Below are 25,738 nucleotides of genomic sequence, written 5' to 3' on the forward strand. Positions count from 1 at the left end.
CTAAATGGGAATCATTACAGGGTTTATTTACAGGAGCTCCCAGGTAGCCGTGGGGATTGAAAAATACAGGTTTCTCAGGTGCTTAGGTAGGCTCTGTAAATGTAACTTCGGAGTGTTGCCCAGGGATTGTGCAGCAGAGGCCCTTGTTCTGTTAGCTGCTGGGTTGTGGCGGGGGGCACTAAACCCATAGACCCTGGAAAGGCAGGGGCAAGATCTTTCTGTTCATGGCCACTGCTGGGCTGGCCGCTTACCAGCGCTGGGTGTCTTTGCTTTGCAGACTTTGTTCCTGTCACCTATATGCTGCCTGCTGACTACAACCTGTTTGTAGAGGAGTTCCGGAAGAGCCCGTCCAGCACCTGGATCATGAAGCCTTGTGGCAAGGCCCAGGGAAAGGGCATCTTCCTTATCAACAAGCTCTCACAGATCAAAAAGTGGTCCCGGGACAGCAAGACGTCTTCGTAAGTGTGGGCAGCCACCTGCTTTGTGTGCCAGGTCCCAGTTCACCGTTTTATGCCGTTCTGCAGTCTTTGTGGTTTTCTTTTTTTTTTTTTTTTTGAGACAGAGTCTCGTTCTGTTGCCCAGGCTGGAGTGCAGTGGCCGGATCTCAGCTCACGGCAAGCTCTGCCTCCCGGGTTCAAGTGATTCTATTTATTTATTTATTTATTTATTTATTTATTTATTGAGATGGAGTCTCGCTCTGTCGCCCAGGCTGGAGTACAGTGGCGCAATCTCGACTCACTGCAAGCTCCACCTCCTGGGTTCACGCCATTATCCTGCCTCAGCCTCCCAAGTAGCTGGGACTACAGGCGCCCACCATCATGCCTGGCTAATTTTTTGTGTTTTTAGTGGAGATGGGGTTTCACCGTGTTAGCCAGGATGGTCTCGATCTCCTGACCTCATGATCTGCCCGCCTCGGCCTCCCAAAGTGCTGGGATTACAGGCGTGAGCCACCACGCCCAGCCGGGTTAAAGTGATTGTAATGCCTTAGCCTCCTGAGTATCTGGAATTACAGGCACACACCACCATACCCGGCTAATTTTTTTTCTTTTTAGTAGAGACAGGGTTTCACCATGCTGACCGGGCTCATCTTGAACTCCTGACCTGAAGTGATGCACCTGCCTCGGGCTCCCAAAGTGCTAGTATTACAGACGTGAGCCACCGCCCCCGGCCGAAACTCTAATTTTTTAATTTTAATGAAGTCTAGCTTATCAGTTATTCCTTTCATGGATTGTGTCTTCGGTATTCCATCTTTTACCATCTAATTTTTACTTTCTCTGCCATATTTAGGTTTGTGTCTCAATCTAATAAAGAAGCCTACGTGATTTCTCTCTATATCAACAACCCGTTACTAATTGGCGGGAGGAAGTTCGACCTGCGCTTGTACGTTCTGGTGTCCACGTACCGTCCGCTACGCTGTTACATGTAAGCGTCCCTAAGGTTTTGATTCCCTCTTGATTGTGTTTTCACCCAAAACGTCTTTCTTCTTAGCACCATTGTGAGGTTTGGTGAAACAATGCATGTGCGGTGCCTGGCACGGGGCAGGGATTGAGGGAAGTAAGAGCAGTCAGGCCTGATGCTGGTATGAGTCGTGTCAATCACACACACAAAAGTAGCTCTGTTTAGAGAATGAAGTGGTGTCTTTTCTTTGTGTTTCTCCTCAGAGTTTGAATTAATCTACATTCCCACCTAGGTATAAGCTTGGGTTTTGCCGGTTTTGCACAGTGAAATACACCCCGAGTACCAGTGAGCTGGACAACATGTTCGTTCATCTCACCAACGTCGCCATCCAGAAACACGGGGTGAGTGTGTCCTTTCATTTGTGCTTACAGAAAGGGACTGACTTTCAGGCCGGGCACGGTGGCTCACGCTTGTAATCCCAGTGCTTTGGGAGGCCGAGGCGGGTAGATCAATCACCTGAGGTCAAGAGTTGAAGACCAGTCTGGCCAACATGGCAAAACCTCATCTCTACTAAAAATATAAAAATTAGGCCGGGCGTGCCAGACGCAGTGGCTCACACCTGTAATCCCAGCACTTTGGGAGGCCGAGGTGGGCAGATCACCTGAGGTCAGGAGTTCGAGACCAGCCTGACCAACATGGAGAAACCTTATCTCTATTAAAAATACCAAATTAGCCGGGCGCGGTGGCTCACGCCTGTAATCCCAGCACTTTGGGAGGCCGAGGCGGGCGGATCACAAGGTCAGGAGATCGAGACCACGGTGAAACCCCGTCTCTACTAAAAATACAAAAAATTAGCCGGGCGCGGTTGTGGGCGTCTGTAGTCCCAGCTACTCGGGAGGCTGAGGCAGGAGAATGGCGTGAACCCGGGAGGCGGAGCTTGCAGTGAGCCGAGATCGCGCCACTGCACTCCAGCCTGGGAGACAGAGCGAGACTCCGTCTCAAAAAAAAAAAAAAAAAACCAAATTAGCCAGGCATGGTGGCACACGCCTGTAATCCCAGCTACTCAGGAGGCTGAGGCAGAATTGTTTAAACCCGGGAGGCAGGAGTTGTGGTGAACCGAGATCACGCCATTGCACCTCAGCCTGGGCAACAAGAATGAAACTCCATCTCAAAACAAACAAACAAACAAAAAAACAACAAATGAACTTCCATACCTTTTACCATATACAAAAATTAACTCAAAATGGAGTATAGATCTAAAGTAAAATTTAAAACTATAAACCTTTTAGAAGAAAACCTTTGTATCCTTGAATTGGGCAATGGTGTTTTAGATAAGACACCAACAGCATGATCTGTAAAAGAACAAAGTACTAGGTTGAACCTCATCAAAATTTAAAACCCACGATCTGGCCAGGCGTGGTGGCTCACGCCTGTAATCCCAGCACTTTGGGAGGCCAAGGCGGTGGATCATGGTCAGGAGATGGAGACCATCCTGGCTCACATGGTGAAACCCCGTCTCTACTAAAAATACAAAAAATTAGCTGGGCGTGGTGGCGGGCGCCTGTAGTCCCTGGCGTGAACCCGGGAGGCTGAGCTTGCAAGCTTGCAGTGAGCTGAGATTGCGCCACCGCACTCCAGCCTCGGTGACAGAGCGAGACTCCATCTCAAAAAAAAAAAAAAAAAAGATTAGGCCGGGTGTGGTGGCTCATGCCTGTAATCCCAGCGCTTGGGAGGCCAAGGCGGGTGGATCACCTGAGGTCAGGAGTTCAAGACCAGCTTGACCAACACAATGAAACCCTGTCTCTACTAAAAAAAAAAAAAAAAATACAGAAATTACCATGGTGGCTGGCGCCTGTAATTCCAGCTACTCGGGAGGCTGAGGCAGGAATCACTTTGAACCGGGAGGCAGAGGTTGCAGTGAGCCAAGATAGCACCATTGCACTCCAGCCTGGACAATTGAGCGAGACTCTGTCTCCAAAAAATAAAAATAAAAAAAAAGACCAACTTTGTGGGTTTCTTTCTTCTATTTTTGCAAGAACAGGGTGGGTATAGGAGTGATACTTGAAGAGTAACCTGGTCTAAGGCCCGGCACTGATGGGACTGGGAGGCTCTAGGCATCGGGCGGGCTGGCATGGGGCGCATCAGCTGAATGCCCGGGGCTGCGGGGGGGCACCCGGAGAAAGAAGGCGGCAGGCTCAAGCCCTGCCTTTCTAGTTCTGTGGCCTCGGGCAAGTCAGTGTAACTCTCAGAGCCTCAGTTTCTCCATTTATAAAAGGAAGTCATAGTATTACCTGGCGGGACTGTGGGAGGATGTCATGAGGTGACTTCTGTTTAGACTGTCCCTGAGGTACCCTGCCTCAACTTACAATTTTTCAAGTGTCCAGTGGTGTGAAAGCGACATGCATTCAGTAGGAACCGTACTTCAAGTACCCATGCAACCATTAGTTTTTCTTTTGAGTACAGTAGTCAATAAATTACCTGAGGTATTTCACACACATTATAAAATAGGCTTTGTGTTAGATGATTTTGCCCAACGTCAGGCTATTGTAAGTGTTCTGTGCATGTTTTAGATAGGCAAGGCTATGATATTCAGTAGGTTAGGTGTATTAAATGCACTTTTTTCTTTTTTCTTTTTGAGGTAGAGTCTCACTCTGTTGCCCAGGCTGGAGTGCAGTGGCGTGATCTTGGCTCACTGCAACGTCCGCCTCCTGGGTTCAAGTGATTCTCCTGGCTCAGCCTCCTCAGTAGCTGGGATTACAGGCATGCGCCACCACGCATGGCTAATTTTGTATTTTTAGCAGAGACGGGGTTTCCTCCATGTTGGTCAGGCTGGTCTCGAACTCCTGACCTCAGGTGATCTGCCTGCATCGGCCTTCCAAAGTGCTGGGATTAGAGGCGCCTGGCCAAGTGCACTTTCAATTGATGATATTTTCAACTTGCTTTGGGCTTATCTGGACGTAACCCCACCAAGGGGCCTCTGTATGCATTGAGCACCTATGTGAGTTGGTTCCCTTCTGAGTGCCCAGGACGCAGTGATAGGCAAAGCCTACCTTAGTACCTACTCTCGTGGATCCCAGAACTTCCGGGGGAGTTAGTCATCAACTAATCACCCTGATGAACATGAAATTACAAACCAAGCTGCTTGCTCTGAAAGTGAGGAACGCGCATCTAGAAGAGCATGGAACAAAAGAAGCCCCTCGTCCAGTGGTTGGAGAAGGCTTCCCTGCAAAGTAGTGCTGGAGCCGAGATCTGAAGCATGAGTCGGGATGATCCAGAGGAGGCAGGGAAGGTTCCATAGTGGTGGGTACAGCGTGTGCCGAGGCCATTGCCAGAGGGAGCTTTACAGGGGCTGAAAGGACGCCAAGGTGGCGGGAGCCCCTGGCGTGAGGGCAGTGGATGGGGAGGGACTGGAGAGGTCAGCGAGGGCAGACACACAGGGCTTTGTGGGTCCGGTTCAGGTTTGGGGCTCTCATTTCACCCCAACACAAACCAAAAGTCTCGTTTCTTTATGAAAGACTCTTTCTTTGTTTTGAATCTTCTTTGAATGGAAGCCTTGAATGCTCTGATCTTTTTTCTAATTTGAGGAGAAAGAGAGTGAGTATTGGTATGAAATATGCATTGGTATGAAATATGCTGAAGAGTTTGTTCAGACGAGGCTGGACTCGGTCCTCCGCCCATCACTTACCTCTGTGTGACGTGGGCAGCTCACCAGCCCTCCGGGCCCACAGCTGCTGACAGGAGCCAGGGGTTCACCTCGCTGGTCTTGGGATGACGATGGCCACCGTTTACCGGGGCCAAGTGGTTTCCACATGTGGCTGGCCTAACTCACTTCCCCTTCAGGTCTTCCTGAGAGCAAACCAAGCAAGTGTCAGTTTTACAAATTTTATTTTTTATTTATGTCTTTATTATTATTAGTTTTTTTGGACAGAGTCTTGCTCTGTCACCCAGGCTGGAGTGCAGTGGCGTGATCTCGGCTCACTGCAGCCTCCGCTTCTCGGGTTCAAGTGATTCTCCTGCCTCAGCCCCCCGAGTAACTGGGGTTATAGGTGCGTGCCGCCACACCTGACTGGGGTTTTTAGTAGAGATGAGGTTCACCACGTTGGCCAGGCTGGTCTCGAACTCCTGACCTCAGGTGATCCTCTCACCTTGGCTTCCCAAAGTGCTGGGATTACAGGCGTGAGCCACCGTGCCTGGACTTTCTTTTAAAATGTGGTTAATTCTCCTTTTATCTGCTTTGAGTCAGTGATGTTTGCTCAAGTAGTTAGTAGGCTGATATTGTTTTAGTTCATGGTTCTCACTTTATACTTAGAAAATGAAATTGCAGTCTCCTAACAATGTAATACATTTGGGTATTTTCTAGCCCGTTGCCTTCAAAGGCAAGCATTGTATGGAGAATTAATTTTCAGGGATGGCAAAACAGGAAGAGCTCAGAACTGGCTCAGAACATGTGGGCTGGGGGCCCAGCCCCATCCCAGCCCAGGAGGAAAGCTCGGCCAAGTAACTGCTTCTCTGAGCCCGGCCTCCTCTGTGAAATGGAATGATAATGGCAACTTCTCAAGGTTGTTGGAGAGTTATGGGTGTGGTGCTTTTACACTGCAGTGTGCAGCCCAGGCGCGTCTTAGGCTGGCTTCCCCAGGAAAGACTGAGGTAGAAGTCAGCAAGCTGATGTTGCTGCAATGGAGGCCTCCGCCCACCCCGGGGTGCTGTGGAGTGGGGGTGGCCCTGCAGGGCTGTCCTGGAGGGAGCAGGGCCTGACACATGGCGCCAGCCAGACATGGTATGCTGTTGCCCTTGGGGAAGGCTTTCACCCTGGATTAGGCAGCTCCCTCAAGCCAAGGGCACTCCCAGTGAGGGTGGGTCTCAGCTGGAAGAACGAGCGCCTTGGTCTTGAAGGGTATCCCGGCAGCACTCCACAGCCTGTGCTGTGAGGCATAAATGATTAAGCCCGAGAGTCTTAGGGAGATGAGCATTTAAAAATACCCACGTAAGGCCAGGACGGTGACTCACAGTGCAATGAGCCGAGATCATGCCGTTGCACTCCAGCCTGGGCGACAGAGTGAGACTCTGTCTTAAAAAAAAAAAAAAAAGAAACCCACATAATAGGAGGCCCAGGCGGCCGGGCACAGTGGCTCATGCCTGTAATCCCAACACTTTGGGAGGCCAAGGCAGGAGGATCGCTTGAGGCCAGGAGTTCACGACCAGTCCGGGCAACATAGTGAGACCTCTTCTCTAAAACAATTTAAAAATCAGCCAGGCATGGTGGCACGTGCCTGTAGTCCCAGCTACTTGGGAGGCTGAGGTGAGAGGCTCGCTTAAGCTCAAAAGGTCAAGGCTGCAGTACACCAAAGTCATGCCACTGCACTCCAGCTTGGGGGACGGAGTGAGACCCTATCTTAAAACAAAACGGAAAATAGCTGGCCCAGATCTCCCTGGGGTAAGAGTCCAGACGTTTGCCTTGTTGCTGCATGCCCACACCCAGGGGGCACTCCAGAAATGCTTGGGGGATGCAACGGTTCCACGGGGTTCCTATGGGGTGCATAACCTGAGGGATGCCTGCCCGCTTTCCTGTCACCAGGAGGACTACAACCACATCCATGGGGGCAAGTGGACAGTGAGCAACCTGCGGCTGTACCTGGAGAGCACCCGCGGCAAGGAGGTGACCAGCAAGCTGTTCGACGAGATCCATTGGATCATCGTGCAGTCCTTGAAGGCTGTGGCGGTGAGTTTGCTGTGGGCGGGGGAGGCAGCTCCCAGGGCATGTTTGGGAGTCGGGGGGCTTGCTGTTCTTGTTAAAAATACCTGTTTTCAGCTGTGCACAGTGGCTCACGCCTGTAATCCCGGCACTTTGGGAGGCTGAGGCAGGCAGACCACCTGAGGTGAGAAGTTTGAGACTAGTCTGGCCCACATACATGGTGAAACCCTGTCTCTACTAAAAGTACAAAATTAGCCAGGCGTGGTGGCATGCACGTGTAATCCCAGCTACTTGGGAGGCTGAGGCAGGAGAATCACTTGAACCCAGGAGATGGAGGTTTCAGTGAGCGGAGATCACACCACTGCACTCCAGCCTGGGTGATAGAGTGAGACACTGTCTCAAAAAACAAAGAACAGGCCGGGCACATTGGCTCATGCCTGTAATCCCAGCACTCTGAGAGGCTGAGGTGGGCGGATCACCTGAGGTCAGAAGTTCAAGACCAGCCTGGCCATGGTGAAACCATATCTCTACTAAAAATACAAAAAATTATCTGGGCATGGTGGTGCGCACCTGTAATCCCAGCTACTCGGGAAGCTGAGGCAGGAGAATTGCTTGAATCCGGGAGGTGGAAGTTGCAGTGAGGCAAGATCGCGCCATTGCACTCCAGCCTGGGCGCCAAGAGGGAAACTCCGTCTTCAAGATTGCGCTCCAGTCTGGGCAACAAGAGCAAAACTCTGTCTCAAAAAAAAAAAAAGCCTGTTTTGATGTTCTTGCCGCCTGCACGTCTGCCAGAGGCTGCGGTTTTTTCGGGGAGGGAAAGGGGCCAGCTTCCAGCCCAGTGCCGCCCTGGGGTGAGCTGGGCTAGCCTCTCAGGTGTAGCCACAGGCCCCAGCCCCTTCACTCCTCTTATACCCACTAAGTCAATAATAACTATTTTGACATAAAGTGATATATTGGAGATGGACCTCCAGCAGCCTTTTGTCTGTAGATGTCCTGACTTTAGTATTTCATAGATATTTTGTACTGGAAATAGCATGCCTCTTCTTTTTTTTATCTTCTCATTTTTTGTTTATTTGCTGGTTTGCAGTTGGCATTCGTGTTTTGCTTTACAGTGTTAAAGCAGGTGCACATCTATTTTCAAGGAAGAGGGGAGAAACGAACATTTGAGCACCAGCAAGCTGGCTACTATTAGTATTTCCCGGGCCGGGCACTGTGGCTCACGCCTGTAATCCCAGGACTTTGAGAGGCCGAGGTGGAGGATCATGTAAGCCCACAAGTTTGAGACTTGTGGTAACAAAGCAAGACCCTATTTTTTGTTTTGTTTTGTTTTTGTTTTTGAGGCAGAGTCTCATTCTGTCACCCAGGCTGAAATGCAGTGGCACAATCTTGGCCCACTGCAACCTCCAATTCCCTGGTTCAAGCGATTCTCCTGCCTCAGCCTCCCAAGTTCCTGGGATTACAGGCATGTGCCACAAGGCCCAGCTAATTTTTGTATTTTTAATATAGACAGAGTTTCACCATATTGGCCAGGCTGCTCTCGATCTCCTGACCTCATTATCTCCCCACCTCGGCTTCCCAAGGTGCTGGGATTACAGATGTGAGCCTCTGCACCCAGCCAAGACCTGCTTCTTTTTTTTTTTTTGTGAGACAGAGTCTCGCTCTGTCACCCAGGCTGGAGTGCAGTGGTGCGATCTCGGCTCACTGCAAGCTCCGCCTCCCAGGTACAAGCGATTCTCCTGTCTCAGCCTCCCGAGTAGCTGGGATTACAGGCACGAACCACCACACGCTGCTAATTTTTTGTATTTTTAGTAGAGACGGGGTTTCACCATGTTGGCCAGGCTGGTCTCGAGCTCCCGACCTCAGGTGATCCACCGCCTCAGCCTCCCAAAGTGCTGGGATTACAGATATCAGCCACTGCACCCAGCCAGGTTTCTTTTGTTTGTTTGTTTGTTTGAAGTGACAGATTCTTGCTCTGTCACCCAGGCTGGAGTGTAGTGGCGTGTTCATGGATCACTGCAATCTACCACTCCTCATGGCACTCTTCTTCCTCCCAGCCTCCAGCCGTCCCGAGTAGCTGGGACTGCAGGCACATACCACCACACCCGGCTAAATGTTTCATTTCTTGTAGAGGCGGGGGTCTCACTGTATTAGCCAGGCTGGTCTCAAACTCCTGGGATCAAGTGATCCTCCCACCCTGGCCTCCCAAAGTGCTGGGATTACGGGCATGAGCCACCGCACCCAGCCTCAGGTGATGTTATTTATGTATCTGGAGAACAGTTAATCTAATGTGTATCTAGGTGAAACGGAATCAAAAATTACAAAGGAAATTCAAAAATTTGTATATAAATGGATTTACTTTTGTCACTGGGAACAGAGGTTAATAGTCTGGCACCCGGATCCCTAAGGGCCTGGGAAGGGGTGACAGGCAGCCTGGGGGACAGTTTGTGTTTGTCTGTGATAAGGCTGCACAGACCTTCACTGCAGGTTCTGGGCTTGGAGCTGGACACCCGTCCACTCTGATGACAGTGTCACGCTGGCAGAGGGGTTGGGTGCTAGTCAAGCCTCTGATGAGTGAGATGCAGAGATGCCCGTTACGGTTCCATCAGTTCCCTCTATCAGGCTGAGGAAAGTGTCCAGTCTCTGAGCCTTGCGGGAGGAAGAGGGAGAGGAGGGAAGGAAGCGTTTGTGGTGGAGGGTGGGAACCCTTGCTGTGGGAGGTCGGGACCGTGGGATGATCCTGCTTGTTTCTGAGGCGTTGGTCTCGGCTGCGCCCTTCGATGATGGCCATGTCACCCACTGGTCACTCTCTCTCCAGCCGGTGATGAACAATGACAAGCACTGCTTTGAATGCTATGGCTATGACATCATCATTGACGACAAGCTGAAGCCCTGGCTGATCGAGGTAACCATGGGAGTACCCACACCCGGTCACACCACACACCACCCCCGACATGCTTCTGCCCCGACTCGGGCCCAGCGGACCCCCAGGCCCTGGATGTTTCTCAGGCCAGGCAGGAAAGGGACCGATGTTCAGGTTTGATGGTTTGCTGATCGTTAAATTATAAGCACATTCCTGCATTGCTCCCCTCCCAGAGCCCAGCCCATGACAGGGAGCTGTGGCGCATCTCACGCGAACTTGGTGGTGACGACACCTCCAGGGTGCCTCTAGGCTAGTCCATCCTCCCTCAGTCCTGCACCCTGTCCCCCGGGTCCTCCCCTGCCCTCATGGATGACAGTGTTCCCGTCTAGGAAAGCAGCTCACAACCTTGGCAGCCCTTGGCCAGCAGGAGCACGCTCCTGAGGGAAGGAACGCCTCTGCTGCTCTTCGGCGTCTATGAAGGTCGAGTTTGGAAGTGGATTCCTCTGCCTCTCTCAGTGGGTGGAGAGGATGTCATGGTGGCTGTCTGTTTAGCACTGCCTCCTGACACCAAGCCTGGCTGGTGCGACCTCAGCCACAGTGGGCGCTGGCACACTTATCAGAGGCCCCAGCTTCAAACCCACCTTGCCCAACTGTTGCCCTGGAGCCAGGAGGAGGAGCTTCAGGCCTCCGAGGGGACAAAAGAACTCCGGCTCTATTGGTTATTGGTTCATCTCCCCGCATGCCCTCCCGACCAAGTTCATTTGCCAGTGCACTGCTCGGGCCCTTCATCTCGGTCACATTTTGAGCCAGGACACCTGAGTCCACAATAGCAGGTTGTAGGGCGTGGTTCCCTGTGGGTAGAGTCATGGGAACCCCTGCAGGAAGCTGCTGGAAAAGCCAAGTGAGCCGGTTCCATCGTGGCATTTTCCAGGCAACTCCTTATGCCGCCAAAGCTGTGTGTGTGAGTGGGGAATAGATCGTCAGTGTTTGTACTTTCTTGTCCTCCATGTTAAACAGAATAACTTGAGGCCGGGCGCGGTGGCTCACTCCTTTAATCCCAGCACTTTGGGAGGCCGAGGCGGGTGGATCACCTGAGGTCAGGAATTCAAGACCAGCCTGGCCAACATGGCAAAATGCCGCCTCCACTAAAAATAAAAAAATTGGCCAGGTGTGGTGCTGCGCACCTGTAATCCCAGCTACTGGATAGGCTGAGGCAGGAGAATCGCTTGAACTTGGGAGGCTGAGGTTGCGGTGAGCTGAGATCGCGCCACGCGCCACTGCATTCCAACCTGGGTGACAGAGGGGAGACTTTGTCTCAAAAAAAAGAAAACAAACCAAACAAACAAAAAAATAGAGTAACGTGAATGGAAGTCTCTCCTGCATGAACTATGATCTTAATTGTGAACGTTACTTTTTTTTTTTTTTTTTTCTTTTTTTTTTTTTTTTGAGATGGAGTCTCGCTCTGTCACCAGGCTGGAGTACAGTGGCACAATCTCGGCTCACTGCAACCTCCGCCTCCTGGGTTTAAGCAATTCTCCTGCCTCAACCTCCTGAGTAGCTGGGATTACAGGCTTGTGCCATCATGCCCAGCCAATTTTTGTATTTTTAGTAGAGACGGGGTTTCACCATGTTGGTCAGGCTGGTCTCGAACTCCTGACCTTGTGATCTGCCCGCCTCGGCCTCCCAAAGTGCTGGGATTACAGGTGTGAGCCACTGCACCCGGCCCTACTTCTTAATAACAATTCTGTTTTTTTGTTTTGTTTTGTTTTGTTTTTGTTTTTTTGAGATGGAGTCTCACTCTGTCGCCTAGGCTGGAGTGCAATTGCTCAATCTTGGCTCACTGCAACCTCTGCCTCTTAGGTTCAAGCAATTCTCCTGCCTCAGCCTCCTAAGTAGCCGGGACTACGGGTGCATGCTGCCACCCCCGGCTAATTTTTTTTATTTTAGCAGAGACAGGGTTTCACCATGTTACCTAGGCTGGTCTCAAACCCCTGAGTGCTCAGGCAATCTGCCTGCCTTGGCCTCCCAAAGTGCTAAGAGGACAGGCATGAGCCACCATGCCTGGCCAACAATTCTTTTTTTTTCCTTTTCTTTTTTTTTTTTCTGTCTCTAGACAGGGTCCCACTCTGTGGCCTAGGCTCCACCTAGGCATAATCATAGCTCACTGCAGCCTCCAGCTTCTGGGCTTAAGTGATTCTCCTGCCTCAGCCTCCCAAGTAGCTGGGATTACAGGCATGCGCCACCATGCCTGGCTAATTTTTTTTTTTTTTTTTTTTTTTTTTTTTTTAGAGATGGGGTCTCACTATGCTGCTCAAGCTGGAGTTTTTTTTTGTGTTTTTTGTTTGTTTGTTGTTTGTTTTTTGAGATGGAATTTCACTCTTGTTGCCCAGGCTGGAGTGCAATGGCGCCATCTTGGCTCACCACAACTTCTACCTCCTGGGTTCAAGCAATTCTCCCGCCTCAGCCTGCAGAGTAGCTGGGATTACAGGCATGAGCCACCATGCCTGGCTAATTTTGTATTTTTAGTAGAGATAGGGTTTCTCCATGTTGGTCAGGCTGGTCTCGAACTCCTGACCTCAGGTGATCATCCCATCTTGGCCTCTCAAAGTGCTGGGATTACAGGCGTGAGCCACCACGCCCAGCCGCCTAAGCTGGTTTTGAACTCCTGGGCTCAAGTGATCCTCCTGCCTTGGCTTCCCAAAGTGCTGGAATTACAAGTGTGAGCAACTGCTCCCAGCCTTTTTTTTTTTTTTCATTTTAGGGGGCACATATCCAGGTTTGTTACATGGATATATTGCAGAATGCTGGGCTTTGGGCTTCTCTTGAACCCGTCACCCAAATAGTGAACATAGTATTCAATAGGGAGTATTTAAACCCTCGCCGCCTTCTTCTCTCTCCCCTCTTTTGCAGACCCTAGTGTTTTGGGTATTTTTTATTTTTATTTTTATTTCTTTTTTTTGAGACAGAGTCCTGCCTTGTCGCCCAGGCTGGAGTGCAGTGGCATAATCTCAGCTCACTGCCAATCTCCACCTCCTGAGTTCAAGCAATTCTCGTGCCTCAGCCTCCCAAGTAACTGGGATTATAGGTAACTGCCACCACGCCTGGCTAACTTTTGTATTTTTAGTAGAGATGGGGTTTTACCATGTTGGTCAGGCTGGTCTCGAACTCCGGACCTCAAGTGATCCGCCCACTGCAGCCTCCTAAAGTGCTGGGATTACAGGCTTGAGCTACCACGCCTGGCCTGGGTTGTTTTTTTTGGTTTGTTTTTTGTTTTTAAGAGACCAAGTCTTGCTCTGTGGTCCAGGCTGGAGTGCAATGTCACTATCATTGCTCGCCGCAGCCTTGAACTCCTGGGCTCAAGTGATCTTCTTACCTCAGCCTCCTGTGTAGCTGGGACTAGAGGTGTGTGCCACTCTTCCCAGCTAATTTTTTTTTTCTTTTTTGTAGAGATGGGGTCTTGCTGTGTTGCCTAGGCTAGTCTCGAACTCCTAACTTCAAGCGATCCTTCCACCTCAGCCTCCCAAAGTGCTGGGGTTATAGTTGTGAGCCACTGCACACAGCCTAAAACAATTCTTTTTTTTTTTTTTTTTTTTTTTTTTTTTTTGAGATGGAGTCTCACTCTGTCGCCCAGGCTGGAGTGCAGTGGTGCGATCTCGGCTCACTGCAACCTCCACCTCCTGGGTTTAAGCGATTCTCCCCTCTCAGCCTCCCAAGTAGCTGGGATTACAGGTGCCTGCCACCACGCTTGGCTAATTTTTTTTAATTTTTAGTAGAGATGGGGTTTCACCATGTTGGCCAGGCTGGTCTCAAACTCTTGACCTCGTGATCCACCTGCCTCGGCCTCCCAAAGTACTAGGATTACAGGTGTGAGCCACCATGCCTGGCCCCTAATAACAATTCTTAGTCTTCATGTGTTCATAATAAGAATTACAGTATTATGGTATATTACAGTGGTCATTTTGAGGACAATGAGATCTGTGCAATTCTTTGGCACAGTACATATTTGATACCCTGCTAGCAGCATAGACAGGCAGTCTGACTGGGAGAAACCTGAACAGCTTACAGATTTGCTCCCTCTAATCCCCCATGACCTGAAACAACTAACCGAGGTCATTAGAACTGTGCCTAAAATATGAGTAAATAAGTAGTGACAGGCCGGGCACAGTGGCTCACACCTGTAACCCCAGCACTTTGGGAGGCCAAGGCAGGCAGATCCCCTGAGGTCAGGGGTTCGAGACCAGCCTGACTAACATGGTGAAACCCTGTCTGTACTAAAAATACAAATATTAGCCAGGCGTGGTGGTGGACGCCTGTAATCCCAGCTACTCAGGAGGCTGAGGCAGGAGAATTGCTTGAACCCGGGAGGTAGAGGTCGCTGTGAGCTGAGATTGTGCCACTGCACTCCAGCCTGGGTGACAGAGCAAGACTCCATCTCAAAAAAAAAAAAAAGTAGTGACTGAGGGCCTATGGGACTCTCCACAGAACAAAGTGAATGTCTCCATTTTAATGTGTGGATTTTGTGACATTACTTAGCTTCTCAGAGGCCTTACGGGACCACCTTTTCATGTGTTGAAAGGATTCATCATTTGACTCGGAATGCTGCTTTACTGATGAGATACTACTCTCTTCGCGAAAAGGGGGCCCATCGCTTTTTACTTAAACCCACACTGCCGCTTGGGCAGGGTCATTTGGTTCGCTGATTCTAACAAACCGCTGGGGGGCTCTTGGTACTTAGGACAGAAGCAGTCACACAGGTAGGCACTGATAATGTTTGTGATGTACACTGGCCCAAAATGTTTGTGTGATTGCTGATTTGTAGACCCTAATTCTAATCCCACCTTTAAGTATTACTTATATTTCACTGACCAGCTAATAAAAGTGGATCACAAAGTGCTTCCTAGCAAGGTGCTCTGATGATATTAGATAGTAGCAATGTTAAATAACAACTTGCCAGGTGCAGTGGCTCACGCCTGAAATCGCAGCACTTTGGGAGGCTGAGGTGGGAGGATCACCTGAGGTCAGGAGTTCGAGACCAGCCTGATCAACATGGTGAAACACCATCTCTAATAAAATACAAAACATAGCTGGGCGTGGTGGTATGTGCCTCTAATCCCAGCTACTCGGGAGTCTGAGACAGGAGAATCGCTTGAGCCCGGGAGGCAGAGGTTGCAGTGAACTGAGATTGTGCCACTACACTCCAGCCTGGGCAACAAGAGCGAAACTCCGTCTCAAAAAAAAGAAAAAAAAAAAAAACTTGACTAAAGTGTGCAGCAGCCAGCATCTCCTGCAGTGCACGTTTTCATCCCAAAAGAGCAGGAGACACAGCTGAGGAACGTGTGTCTTTCGTCTCACAGGTGAACGCGTCCCCGTCTCTCACGTCCAGCACTGCCAACGATCGCATCCTCAAGTATAACCTGATTAATGACACCCTCAACATCGCCGTCCCGAACGGCGAAATCCCAGACTGCAAATGGAACAAGTCGCCCCCAAAGGAAGTCCTCGGCAATTACGAGATTCTGTAAGTTTATGTGTGACTGTGCGCTTGTCCTTTTGTGTTTCCGAATGGCATGTGCCATAGCCCAGCTTGGATCTCTGGCCATATGTGGATTCCCCTTATTTGGGCAGAGCGTTTCATTTACTAATGACATTATGGGATAGATTGTGTTGTAGCAGAAAAGCAATTTGTTTATTTATTTTACTATTATTATTATTTTGAGAGGGATTCTCACTCTGTCGCCAAGGCTGGATTGCAGTGGCACGATCTCGGCTCACTGCAACCTCCGCCTCCTAGGTTCAAGCAGTTCTCCTGCCTCAGCCTCCCAAGTAGCTGGGATTATAGGCATGTGTTACCACTCCTGGCTAATTTTTGTAGTTTTAGTAGAGATAGGGTTTCACCATGTTGGCCAGGCTGGTCTTGAACTCCTGACCTCAAGTGATCCTCCCACCTCGGCCTCCCAAAGTGCTGAGATTACAAGCGTGAGCCACTGCACACAGCCCAGAAAAGCAGTTTGGGTGCTAAACTTGATCATTGTGGATTCTCCTGCTTATGACATACGTGTGGTGCGCTGATCACGTGCCAGGCCCCCATTGGCTGCCGGGATGGCTGGAGCAGGCTAGATGGAGTGCCTGTTTCTCACAGGTCACCAGGGCTCATTCCTTGGCTTTGCCACATAGAGCTGGGTGACAGGGAGGAACTCAGTGCAATTATTTGAGCCTCAGTTTGTCCACCTTTAAATGGGTATAATAAGCCAGGTGCAGTGGCTCACGCCTGTAATCTCAGCATTTTGGGACGCCGAGGCAGACAGATCACCTGAGGTCAGGAGTTCAAGACCAGGCTGGCCAACATGGCGAAACCCCATCTCTACAAAAAAAAAAAAAAAAGGGTATAATAAGATCTATCTCACAGAGTGGGAAAGAAATAGCTAACTTTCGAGGACTTGTCATGTGTCAGAAACTGTGCAGAATGCTTTACACACAGTATCAATTCCTTTCCCCAGTAATATTTTGAAGTAGGTAAGACTATTAGCTCCATCTCACGGGTGTGGAAACAAAGGCTTAGAGCGGTTCCACGGCATACTTGTAGTGACGAAAGTGGGAACAAAGTGAGAGCCCATCAGGAGTGTGGTGGCTGAACACAGTATGGTTCATTCATTCTGTGGTCTATGAGGTGGGCTTTAAAAAGATTGAACTGGCTGGCTGCGGTGGCTCACACCCAGCACTTTGGGAGGCTGAGGCGGGCAGATCATGAGGTCAGGAGTTCAAGACCAACCTGATCAACATGGTGAAACCCTGTCTCTACTAAAAATACAAAAATTAGCTGGGCGTGGTGGTGTGCACCTGTAATCTGAGCTAGTCAGGAGGCTGAGGCAGCAGAATCGCTTGAACCCGGGAGGCGGAGGTTGCAGTGAGCCCAAATTGCACCCCTGTACTCCAGCCTGAGCAACAGAGTGAGACTGTCTCAAAAACAAAAACCAAAAAAAGATTGACCCAGAGCTACACTGTGGGGCTTGGGAGGTTGCCTGGGAGAAACACACTGCAGAAAAGGGTGTATAGTTTATTCCTTGTAAAACATTGGCCTCAGAGTTCCCTGTGTGTACATACAGTGATGTGTGCAGTGGCTTACATGCGAATGCATGAGCAGGGAAACGTGGAAGGACACACATCATGTTGTTGGCATCGATACTGCGGTCGAGTGGGTGTGGAGGGAGCCAGAAAAGAGGGAAACAGACGGCAGTAAAAGGCGGAGGAGTAGGTGTGTTAGGATCACAGTTACATGTTTCTGTCAAAGCAAAAATGTGCGTTTCATTTAAATTTTTAAAAAACAAAAGAAGAAATATTTAGTGAAATTTACATACACACGTGTATAAGAGACTTCAGGCTTGCAGCTGGTAGGCGCTGCTGGTGGGAGGATTTGAACACGGGCCCAGGACTCTGGAGCCCACGCTCAGCTGGCTCCTGCCTCTGCTGTGGGTGATGTGTGGTGTGGATGTGCATGTCCCAGCTCATTGTCTGGGACAGGAGGAGCAGGTGGAAGGGGAGTTTAGATGGAAGTACGCTGGGCTTGCCGGCAACCTCGGGGCCTCTACAGGGTGGTGGCTGTGAACTTCAGGGGCAAGCAGTCAGTGTGTGTGGTTAGCTGTTCTCTCGCTCCATGGTCAGCTGCCCAGGCTAGGTACAGGGAAGGCAGAGGGTTGGAAGGGACCAGGGTTGGGAGCTTGTGATGGCAAGAGAGAGGGCAGCGGGGACAGGGAGAAGGCGGGGGTGGGTGGCAGTCTGGCAGGGAGGAGGGTTGTTGGAGTCGGGCACTAGGGAAGTGGGCTGGGAGGAGAAGGGGCAGTGGTTAGGGAGTGAGTCTTGGAGATAATATGAGGGGTGATGAGGCTTGGGGACTCCCTGGAGATGGGACTGAGATGGAGTAGAGGATGGGGTCACCAGAGGTCAGGGAGTTGGGGCTTTCATCTGTTTGGTCATTGCCATCACCTGCCACCATGAACTAGGAGCCTGGCTCTCCAAGGGATCTGGGGTGGTGACCTGGAGGACTGGAGGTGACTGTGCGAGGAGGGAGGTAACTGTGGTGACCAGGCCTGGAAAAAGCTGGGGGTTTTAGAGAGGAGGCCGCTCCAACCGGGAGGATGGTGGGTGGAAGAGAAAGCAGCCTCCATACCAGGAGCTGCAGGGGAAGCAGCGTCTCCCAGGAGACTCAGGAGCCCATTAGAACGGGAAAGGGGAGCGGAGATTGAAGGACAAGCGGAGGGCAATGGCGGGTGCGACGATGGGCAGAGTTCTGGAGCCCACAGAGGGCGATTCTGGGGATGGGCTCAGACTGGGATTGGCAGCCTGGGAGGTGAAGGGTAACATCAGGGTTGGGGACAGCAACTGCAATGGTGGCCTTGGGGGTGGGTCCTGATGGTCCCTGTGCTGGAGGACCAAGGGGGTCTGTGAGGGTGCACAGGGGTGGGGACCGTTGCGGGGAGACTTGTCAGTAGCATGAGGACCTTGGGGGGTTCTCTTCAGTCCAGTGAGCGAGGGTGGTGGGGAGGCTGGCTTGTTGGGAGTGTGTGGAGCCTGAGACCTGTCCAGCCCGTGGCCTTCGTGAGGGAGAGGACCAGACTTGCCATCTCCAGGCTAAGAAGCAGAGGCCAGGCCAGGCATGGTGGCTCATACCTGTAATCCCAGCACTTTGGGAGGCTAAGGCAGGTGGATCACCTGAGGCCATGAGTTCAAGACCAGCCCAGCCAACATGGTGAAACCCTGTCTCTACTGAAAATACAAAAATTAGCCAGCTGTGGTGGCGGGCACCTGTAATCCCAGCTACTTGGGAGTCTGAGGGCAGGCGAATGGCTTGAACCGGCAGGTGGAGGTTGCAGTGAGCCAAGATCGTGCCACTGCACTCCAGCCTTGGCAACAGAGCAAAACTCTGCCTAAAAAAAAAAAAAGAAAGAAAGAAAGAAAAAAAAAAAAAAACCCAGAAAAGAAGAAGCAGAGACCAGTGCCTCACTGCTTTTAGTTGAAGAGACAATAAGGTGACCCCTTCCCTGATCCAGCCGTCCTCCCCCGGCTCCTGAGGGGTAATGGAAGGCTTTTGTGTAGAGCTGATGGCTTCTAAATGCTTCCAGTCAGTCGGGGCTCGCTTCCCCTAGGCATTCAGATGATCAAAGAACCTCAGCTCCATTTTCAGGTGCAGCCACCTGCAGCAGTAGCAGTTGGTGCTGACTGCGAGGGCCACGTCATCTGAGCGGTGCCGCCCGTCCGTGCCAGGTACTCTGTGTGCCCACAGCAACCCCTCAGAGCCGAGCAGCATCTAGTGGAGGACAATGGCTGCATGAGGTCACTCCCAGCACTTTGGGAGGCCAAGGTGGGCAGGAGGCAGCTGACGTGCCCCAGGCCACGCCATTGGCTGTGGCCCCACAAGGCCTGGCACTTTGCATCTGCCACCTGGAGGTGGACCCTGTTCTGAAGTTGCTGGCTGTACTTTTACAGCCTTTAAAAAACCCTAATAGTGACTAGATTCTTTCTGTGAAAACCCAGAAGAAAAGCCTGCTAGAACAGGAGCTTCGAAGAACTATCTTGGCTCTGATTCTCCTCTGCGTTGGCTCAGTAGGTGGCCAGACCACCCCTGGGAACAGCACATCCCGGTGCCAGCTGCTTGCCAAATGCTCCTTTCTGTTTGTTTTGTTTTTTGAGCTGCACAGATCAGCACAAGTGCTCCGTGAAACTGGTCACCATATGTGGTCCTTTTCTCCATTCATTCAGTACGTTCCTATCCACCAGACCTTGAGCAAGCTGCCGGGGGCAGCCACGAACCAGACGGGCGGTCACCGCAGCCCCCTGGCCACTGAGGCAAACACGGAGGGGCAGTGGAGTGACGACATTTATGAATGTGGAGTCCCCAGTGGGTCGGGGTATCTGACCCTGTGGAGACGGACCAGGAAGGCATCCTGGAGGACCCCCCACCCAGGGAGATTCCAGAGTTCCGGGGGTATCCTGTCTGGCTTCCTTGTGTCATAGGGACTGTGGCTGTGTCTCTCCTTCGAGAGCCAGGGAGGAAGCAAACCCGTGTCACTGTCCTGACAGCCCCACCCTGGTGCAGAGCCTGGATGCCTGTGGTGTCTGCCGCACAGACAGAAGTCAGAAAACGCGGCCAGGCGTGCTGGCTCATGCCTGTAATCCCAGCGCTTTGGGAGACCGAGGCAGGCAGATTGCTTGAGCTCAGGGGTTCGAGACCAGCCTGGCAACATGATGGAACCCCATCTCTACCAAAAATACAAAAAATTAGCCGGGCATGGTGGCATGTGCCTGTAATCCCAGCTACTTGGGAGGCTGAGGCATGAGAATCTCTTGAACCCAGGAGGCAGAGGTTGCAGTGAGCCGAGATTGCACCACTACACTCCAGTCTGCATGACCATTTCAAAAAAAAGTAGTCAGGCCGGGCGCGGTGGCTCAAGCCTGTAATCCCAGCACTTTGGGAGGCCGAGGTGGGCGGATCACGAGGCCAGGAGATCGAGACCATCCTGGCTAACACGGTGAAACCCCGTCTCTACTAAAAATACAAAAAACTAGCCGGGCGCGGTGGCGGGCGCCTGTAGTCCCAGCTACTTGGGAGGCTGAGGCAGGAGAATGGCGTAAACCCGGGAGGCGGAGCTTGCAGTGAGCTGAGATCCGGCCACTGCACTCCAGCCTGGGTGACAGAGCAAGACTCCGTCTCAAAAAAAAAAAAAAAAAAAAAAAAAAGTAGACAGAAAATGCTTTCTTCCCTCCTGCTCTTTCAGTCCCAGTTTGCCAGCAGAAGCACAATGTAGAAATGCATTCTTTAACCTCAGAAGTTTCTCTTTTTTTTTTTTTTTTTTTTTTTTGAGATGGAGTCTCGCTCTGTTGCCAGGCTGGGGTGCAGTGGCGTGACCTCGGCTCACTGTAACCTCCGCCTCCCTGGTTCAAGCGATTCTCTTGCCTCAGCCTGCCAAGTAGCTGGGATTACGGGCACGCGCCACCACGCCCAGCTAATTTTTGTATTTTTAGTAGAGACGGGGTTTCACCATGTTGGCCAGGATGGTCTCCATCTCCTGACCTCGTGATCCACCCGCCTCGGCCTCCCAAAGTGCTGGGATTACAGGCGTGAGCCACAGTGCCCGGCCTCAACCTCAGAAGTTTCTAACCAATACTACATTCAACCTGCAGACTCTGGTTTTGGTAATAAGCTTACCATAGAAATCTACCTTTTTCCAGAAGTCCACAAGGTTAGCGCTCAGGATCTGGGTACCTTTTGTTTTTGACATAAATACCTACATACAACCGAAGGTCCTGGTCAGGATGGCCGGCACAGCACACCGACGGATGTGCTTTTACCGGGGCGGAGATGCTTTCCACACTCCTTAGCTCTGTGGGACAAAAAGCTCAGAATTAGGAATCAGAAACCCTAGAGGCCTTTGGGAGGCCGAGGCGGGCGGATCACCTGAGGTTGGGAGTTCGAGACCAGTCTGACCAACATGGAGAAACTCCATCTCTACTAAAAATACAAAATTAGTGGTGGTGCATGCCTGTAATCCCAGCTACTCAGGAGACTGAGGCAGGATAATCGCTTGAACCCAGGAGGTGGAGGTTGCTGTGAGCCGAGATCGCGCCATTGTGCTCCAGCCTGGGCAACAAGAGTGAAACTCTGTCTCAAAAAAAAAAAAAAAAAAAAAAAAATATATATATATATATATATATAAAAGAAGTCCTGGAGGTTAATCCTACCTCTGCCACAGACCAGCTGTGGGAACCTAGGCCCTGAGCAAACCTCTAGAACCCCAGTTTCCCCCCATAGGAAGCAAGTCCTGATGCTGCCGCCTGAGTTGGGAGGGTAATGTGAGTCACCGTGGAGGGGCGGCCCTGTTCCCCAGAGCCTGCTCCCTCCCGCAGCCTGCAATAGGTGCCGGCAGCAATGACCATGCTCCAGGACCCCATGAGAGAAGGGCCCCGCCACTGTGGGAAAGACCCAGCACTTGCCCATTGCTGTGACTGCCCCGTCTGGGGAGCTGCGGGTGCTGTCCACCTCTTCTATACACACAAGTTCAGGCTGTTTCCTGCACTGTTACCTTCTTAGCGCATGCAGCCTGAGGATGCATGAACTTTAATTGGGAAACAGGCAGTTAAAGAAAATGGGGGCCGGGCACAATGGCTCACACCTGTCATCCCAGCCCTTTGGGAGGCCTAGGCGGGCGGATCACCTGAGGTCAGGAGTTCGAGACCAGCTTGGCCAACATGGGGAAACCCCGTCTCTACTAAATATACAAAATTAGCTGGATGTGGTGGCACATGCCTGTCATCCCAGCTACTCGGGAGGCTGAGGCAGGAGAATCGTTTGAACCCAGGAGGCAGATGTTGTAGTAAGCCGAGATCACGCCACTGTATACGAGCCTGGGCGATAGAGTGAAACTCCATCTCAAAAAAAAAAGAAAAGAAAAGAAAATGGGGAGGGGTGGCGTGGGTCACACTGGCAGAGTCTCTAGCTGAGTGTGCACTGTGGGCCTCTCTGCCCTGGCCTCCCCTGGCCGGTACTCATGTGCTGCTCCCATCTGAAATGGAGTTAGTCTCCCCAGCCTGCAGGTGCCTTGTGTGAAGCATTTCCAGCCAGGTAGTCTCATCTCTGTACCCCGGGCTGGTTCCGTGTCACCTCATTCATGTTGCCTTTGGAGTCCTTGCCAAATTTGACCTGGTGACCTGTATAAAATGTCAGCTTCCGTGGAGAGAGCACTGTCCATAACAACAACTTAACAAGGTTATACACGTAGGCACGGTGGCCTTGGGCAGCGTTTGCCGGGCTGCAAAAGCCACCAGGTGGACTGCAGCCAGGTGGGAGGTGGGCGGGAGCTGGCAGGAACCAGGGGGCCCCCTCAGGTCGCTTCTCTGGGTGATGTTGCATTTGGCACACAGCAGCCTGGTCTGTTGCCTTTGAAAGAGAGCCTGCCGTGATCCTGGCTCTTTCTGTCTCCAGGTACGATGAAGAACTGGCCCAGGGTGATGGGGCCGACCGGGAGCTGAGAAGTCGTCAGGGCCAGTCTCTGGGGCCCAGAGCAGGCCGATCCAGAGACTCGGGGAGAGCCGTCCTTACCACCTGGAAGTGACTCCCACCAGGACCTTATCAAAACTACTCACTCTACCCGGGCCCCTGCTGAAGCCCTATTTTGAAATTTCCCTTTTCTAGAGCTTTTTTCCTTTCCTAAGCCCTGTAAATAAATGAAGGCACTTCTTTGGAAGGGTCTGTAGTCTGTTTGACTATTGCGAAAGGTACCAATTCATGCAGATGTATAAAACTTGCATTTTTTGTTTTTTAATTTTTTTTTTTTTTTTTTTTTTTTTTTGAGACAGTCTCGCTCTGTCGCCCAGGCCGGAGTGCAGTGGCCGGATCTCAGCTCACTGCAAGCTCCGCCTCCCGGGTTTACGCCATTCTCCTGCCTCAGCCTCCCGAGTAGCTGGGACTACAGGCGCCCGCCACCTCGCCCGGCTAGTTTTTTGTATTTTTTTTTTAGTAGAGATGGGGTTTCACCGTGTTAGCCAGGATGGTCTCAATCTCCTGACCTCGTGATCCGCTCGTCTCGGCCTCCCAAAGTGCTGGGATTACAGGCTGGAGCCACCGTGCCCAGCCTTTAATTTTTAACCTAAGCAGAATTTTTGTATTAAAAACTCACTTTTTTGGCAGAAAGTAACAGCTTCAGCATGTAATTTGATGTGTCACAGGGTTTTAACATTAAAAAACTTTACACTAAATTAAAAACAAAACAAATCTTATAGACTAGTCGTGCCATGAGAGAGGAATGTATTTAACTGACGGCTCTTTTAGTTCCATTTCTTTTTCCTTGACTGCAATTTTTTTTTTTTTCCTGAGACAGTTTTGCTCTGTCGCCCAGGCTGGAGTGCACTGGCACAATCTCGGCTCACTGCAACCTCTGCCTCCTGGGTACTCATTCTCCCACTTCGGGCTCCTACGTAGCTGGGATTACCGGCACTCGCCACCACATCTGGCTAATTTTTGTATTTTTAGTAGAGACGGGCTTTCACCATGTTGGGCTGGCTGGTCTCAAACTCCTGACCTCAGGTGATCTGCACACCTCAGCCTCCCAAAGTGCTGGAATTACAGATGTGAGCCACTGCACCTGGCTTACTTGACTGTGATTTTGAAGAAAACAGGCAACTAGAAATATTCCTCAGTGATTTATCTTTACAAAGGCCTTTGTCTAGGTGATCCCAGGAAGACCTGTGTTCTTTTCTTTTTTCTTTTCAGGCAGGATCTCGCCCTGTCACCCAGACTGGAGTGCCGTGGTGCAATCATGGCTCACTGCAGCCTCAACTTCCTGGGCTCAAGTGATCCACCCACCTCAGCCTCCCGAGTAGCTGGGACCACAGGCACACACCACCACCCCCAGCTAATTTTTAACATTTTTTTGCAGAGACAGAGTTTCACCATGTTGGCCAGGCTGGTTTCGAACTCCTGGGCTCAAGCGATCCTCCTGCCTAAGCCTCCCAAAGTGTTGGGATTACAGGCATGAGCCACCACACCTGGCTTCAGAAAGACCTGTTTCTGCCACTTAAGGTTTGTGGATGAGTCTGTAGTAAATTGAAGCAGATGAGTGCAGCCAGGTCCGGCTGTCCCTTTTATGACATCAGCGGCTGGGTTTGCTGCAGGGAAGCGCGTGGGCAGCCAGGAGCTGTAAGAGGAGCGATGGCTGCGAGACAGGCTGGATGAGCATGGTGTTCTCATGCAGTCTTCTGGTAGCCCAGTGACTTACAGGAGTGTATGGAGAGGACCTGAGTCGGCGGGTAGACGGACAGATGCATCTGAGTAATAACACACGAGTTACATTGCTGTTTCTTTCTTTTTTTTTTTTTTTTGAGGTGGAGTTTCACTCTTGACACCCAGGCTGGAGTGCAATGGCAAGATCTAGGCTCACTGCAACCTCCATCTCCTGGGTTCACAGGATTCTCCTGCCTCAGCCTCCCGAGTAGCTGGGATTACAGGCGCCCGCCACCATACCCAACTAATTTTTGTATTTTTAGTGGAGACGGGATTTTACCATGTTGGCCAGGCTGGTCCCAAACTCCTGACCTCAGGTGATCCTCCTGCCTTGGCCTCTCGAAGTGCTGAAATTACAGGTGTGAGCCACCACGCCCGGCCAGGAAGGGCCTTTTACTCACGGTCGTATTAACATGTATTTGCTGAAGCTTCACTCGCTGTCTTGAGTTTATCTTTAAAACTTGCCACCTGTTGGCCGGGCGCGGTGGCTCAAGCCTGTAATCCCAGCACTTTGGGAGGCCGAGACGGGCGGATCATGAGGTCAGGAGATCGAGACCATCCTGGCTAACACGGTGAAACCCCATCTCTACTAAAAAAATACACAAAAAAAAACTAGCCGGGCGAGGTGGCGGGCGCCTGTAGTCCCAGCTACTCGGGAGGCTGAGGCAGGAGAATGGCGTAAACCCGGGAGGCGGAGCTTGCAGTGAGCTGAGATCCGGCCACTGTACCCCAGCCTGGGCGACAGAGCGAGACTCCCTCTCAAAAAAAAAAAAAAAAAAAAAAAACTTGCCACCTGTTTTTGTTGCGATGCTAGTAACAGGAGTTTGTTCTCCCAAATGGCACCAAGGGTATGTCCTTCAGATAAGGGTCTTCCCTAACCCTTGCCCAAGCTCTCTCAGTACCCATGCATGGACGTGTGTTAAGTGTACATGCCATATTGTGTGTGTATATTTTACATATATTTGATGACGTTTCACTGCCAATTAGGGAAAAATAGATCTTTTCAACACATATGGTA

The 25,738-nt window shown here is 51.1% G+C and overlaps 3 protein-coding genes across 8 annotated transcripts in view; 1 reads left to right on the plus strand and 2 right to left on the minus strand.

Annotated features, from left to right (window-relative positions):
* The window catches only part of TTLL1 (TTL family tubulin polyglutamylase complex subunit L1), a 43,042-nt gene extending 19,857 nt beyond the window's left edge, over positions 1-23,185 (plus strand). For both annotated transcript variants that reach the window (XM_050805922.1, XM_050805923.1), the window contains 7 exons: positions 278-458; positions 1,288-1,422; positions 1,691-1,799; positions 6,974-7,117; positions 9,906-9,992; positions 15,305-15,468; positions 22,924-23,185. In XM_050805922.1, coding sequence (XP_050661879.1) covers positions 278-458; positions 1,288-1,422; positions 1,691-1,799; positions 6,974-7,117; positions 9,906-9,992; positions 15,305-15,468; positions 22,924-23,053 — 950 coding nt within the window. In that variant the 3' untranslated portion in view covers positions 23,054-23,185. The remainder of the gene's footprint in view (positions 1-277; positions 459-1,287; positions 1,423-1,690; positions 1,800-6,973; positions 7,118-9,905; positions 9,993-15,304; positions 15,469-22,923) is intronic.
* The window catches only part of MPPED1 (metallophosphoesterase domain containing 1), an 822,621-nt gene that overhangs the window by 451,714 nt on the left and 345,169 nt on the right, over positions 1-25,738 (minus strand). The gene's annotated exons all lie outside the window — the stretch shown is intronic.
* TSPO (translocator protein) overlaps positions 1-25,738 on the minus strand; it is a 677,237-nt gene that overhangs the window by 101,387 nt on the left and 550,112 nt on the right. The window lies entirely within an intron of this gene.

Source organism: Macaca thibetana, chromosome 10, assembly GCF_024542745.1.
Source record: "Macaca thibetana thibetana isolate TM-01 chromosome 10, ASM2454274v1, whole genome shotgun sequence".
In the NCBI taxonomy this organism is placed as follows: Eukaryota; Metazoa; Chordata; class Mammalia; order Primates; family Cercopithecidae; genus Macaca; species Macaca thibetana.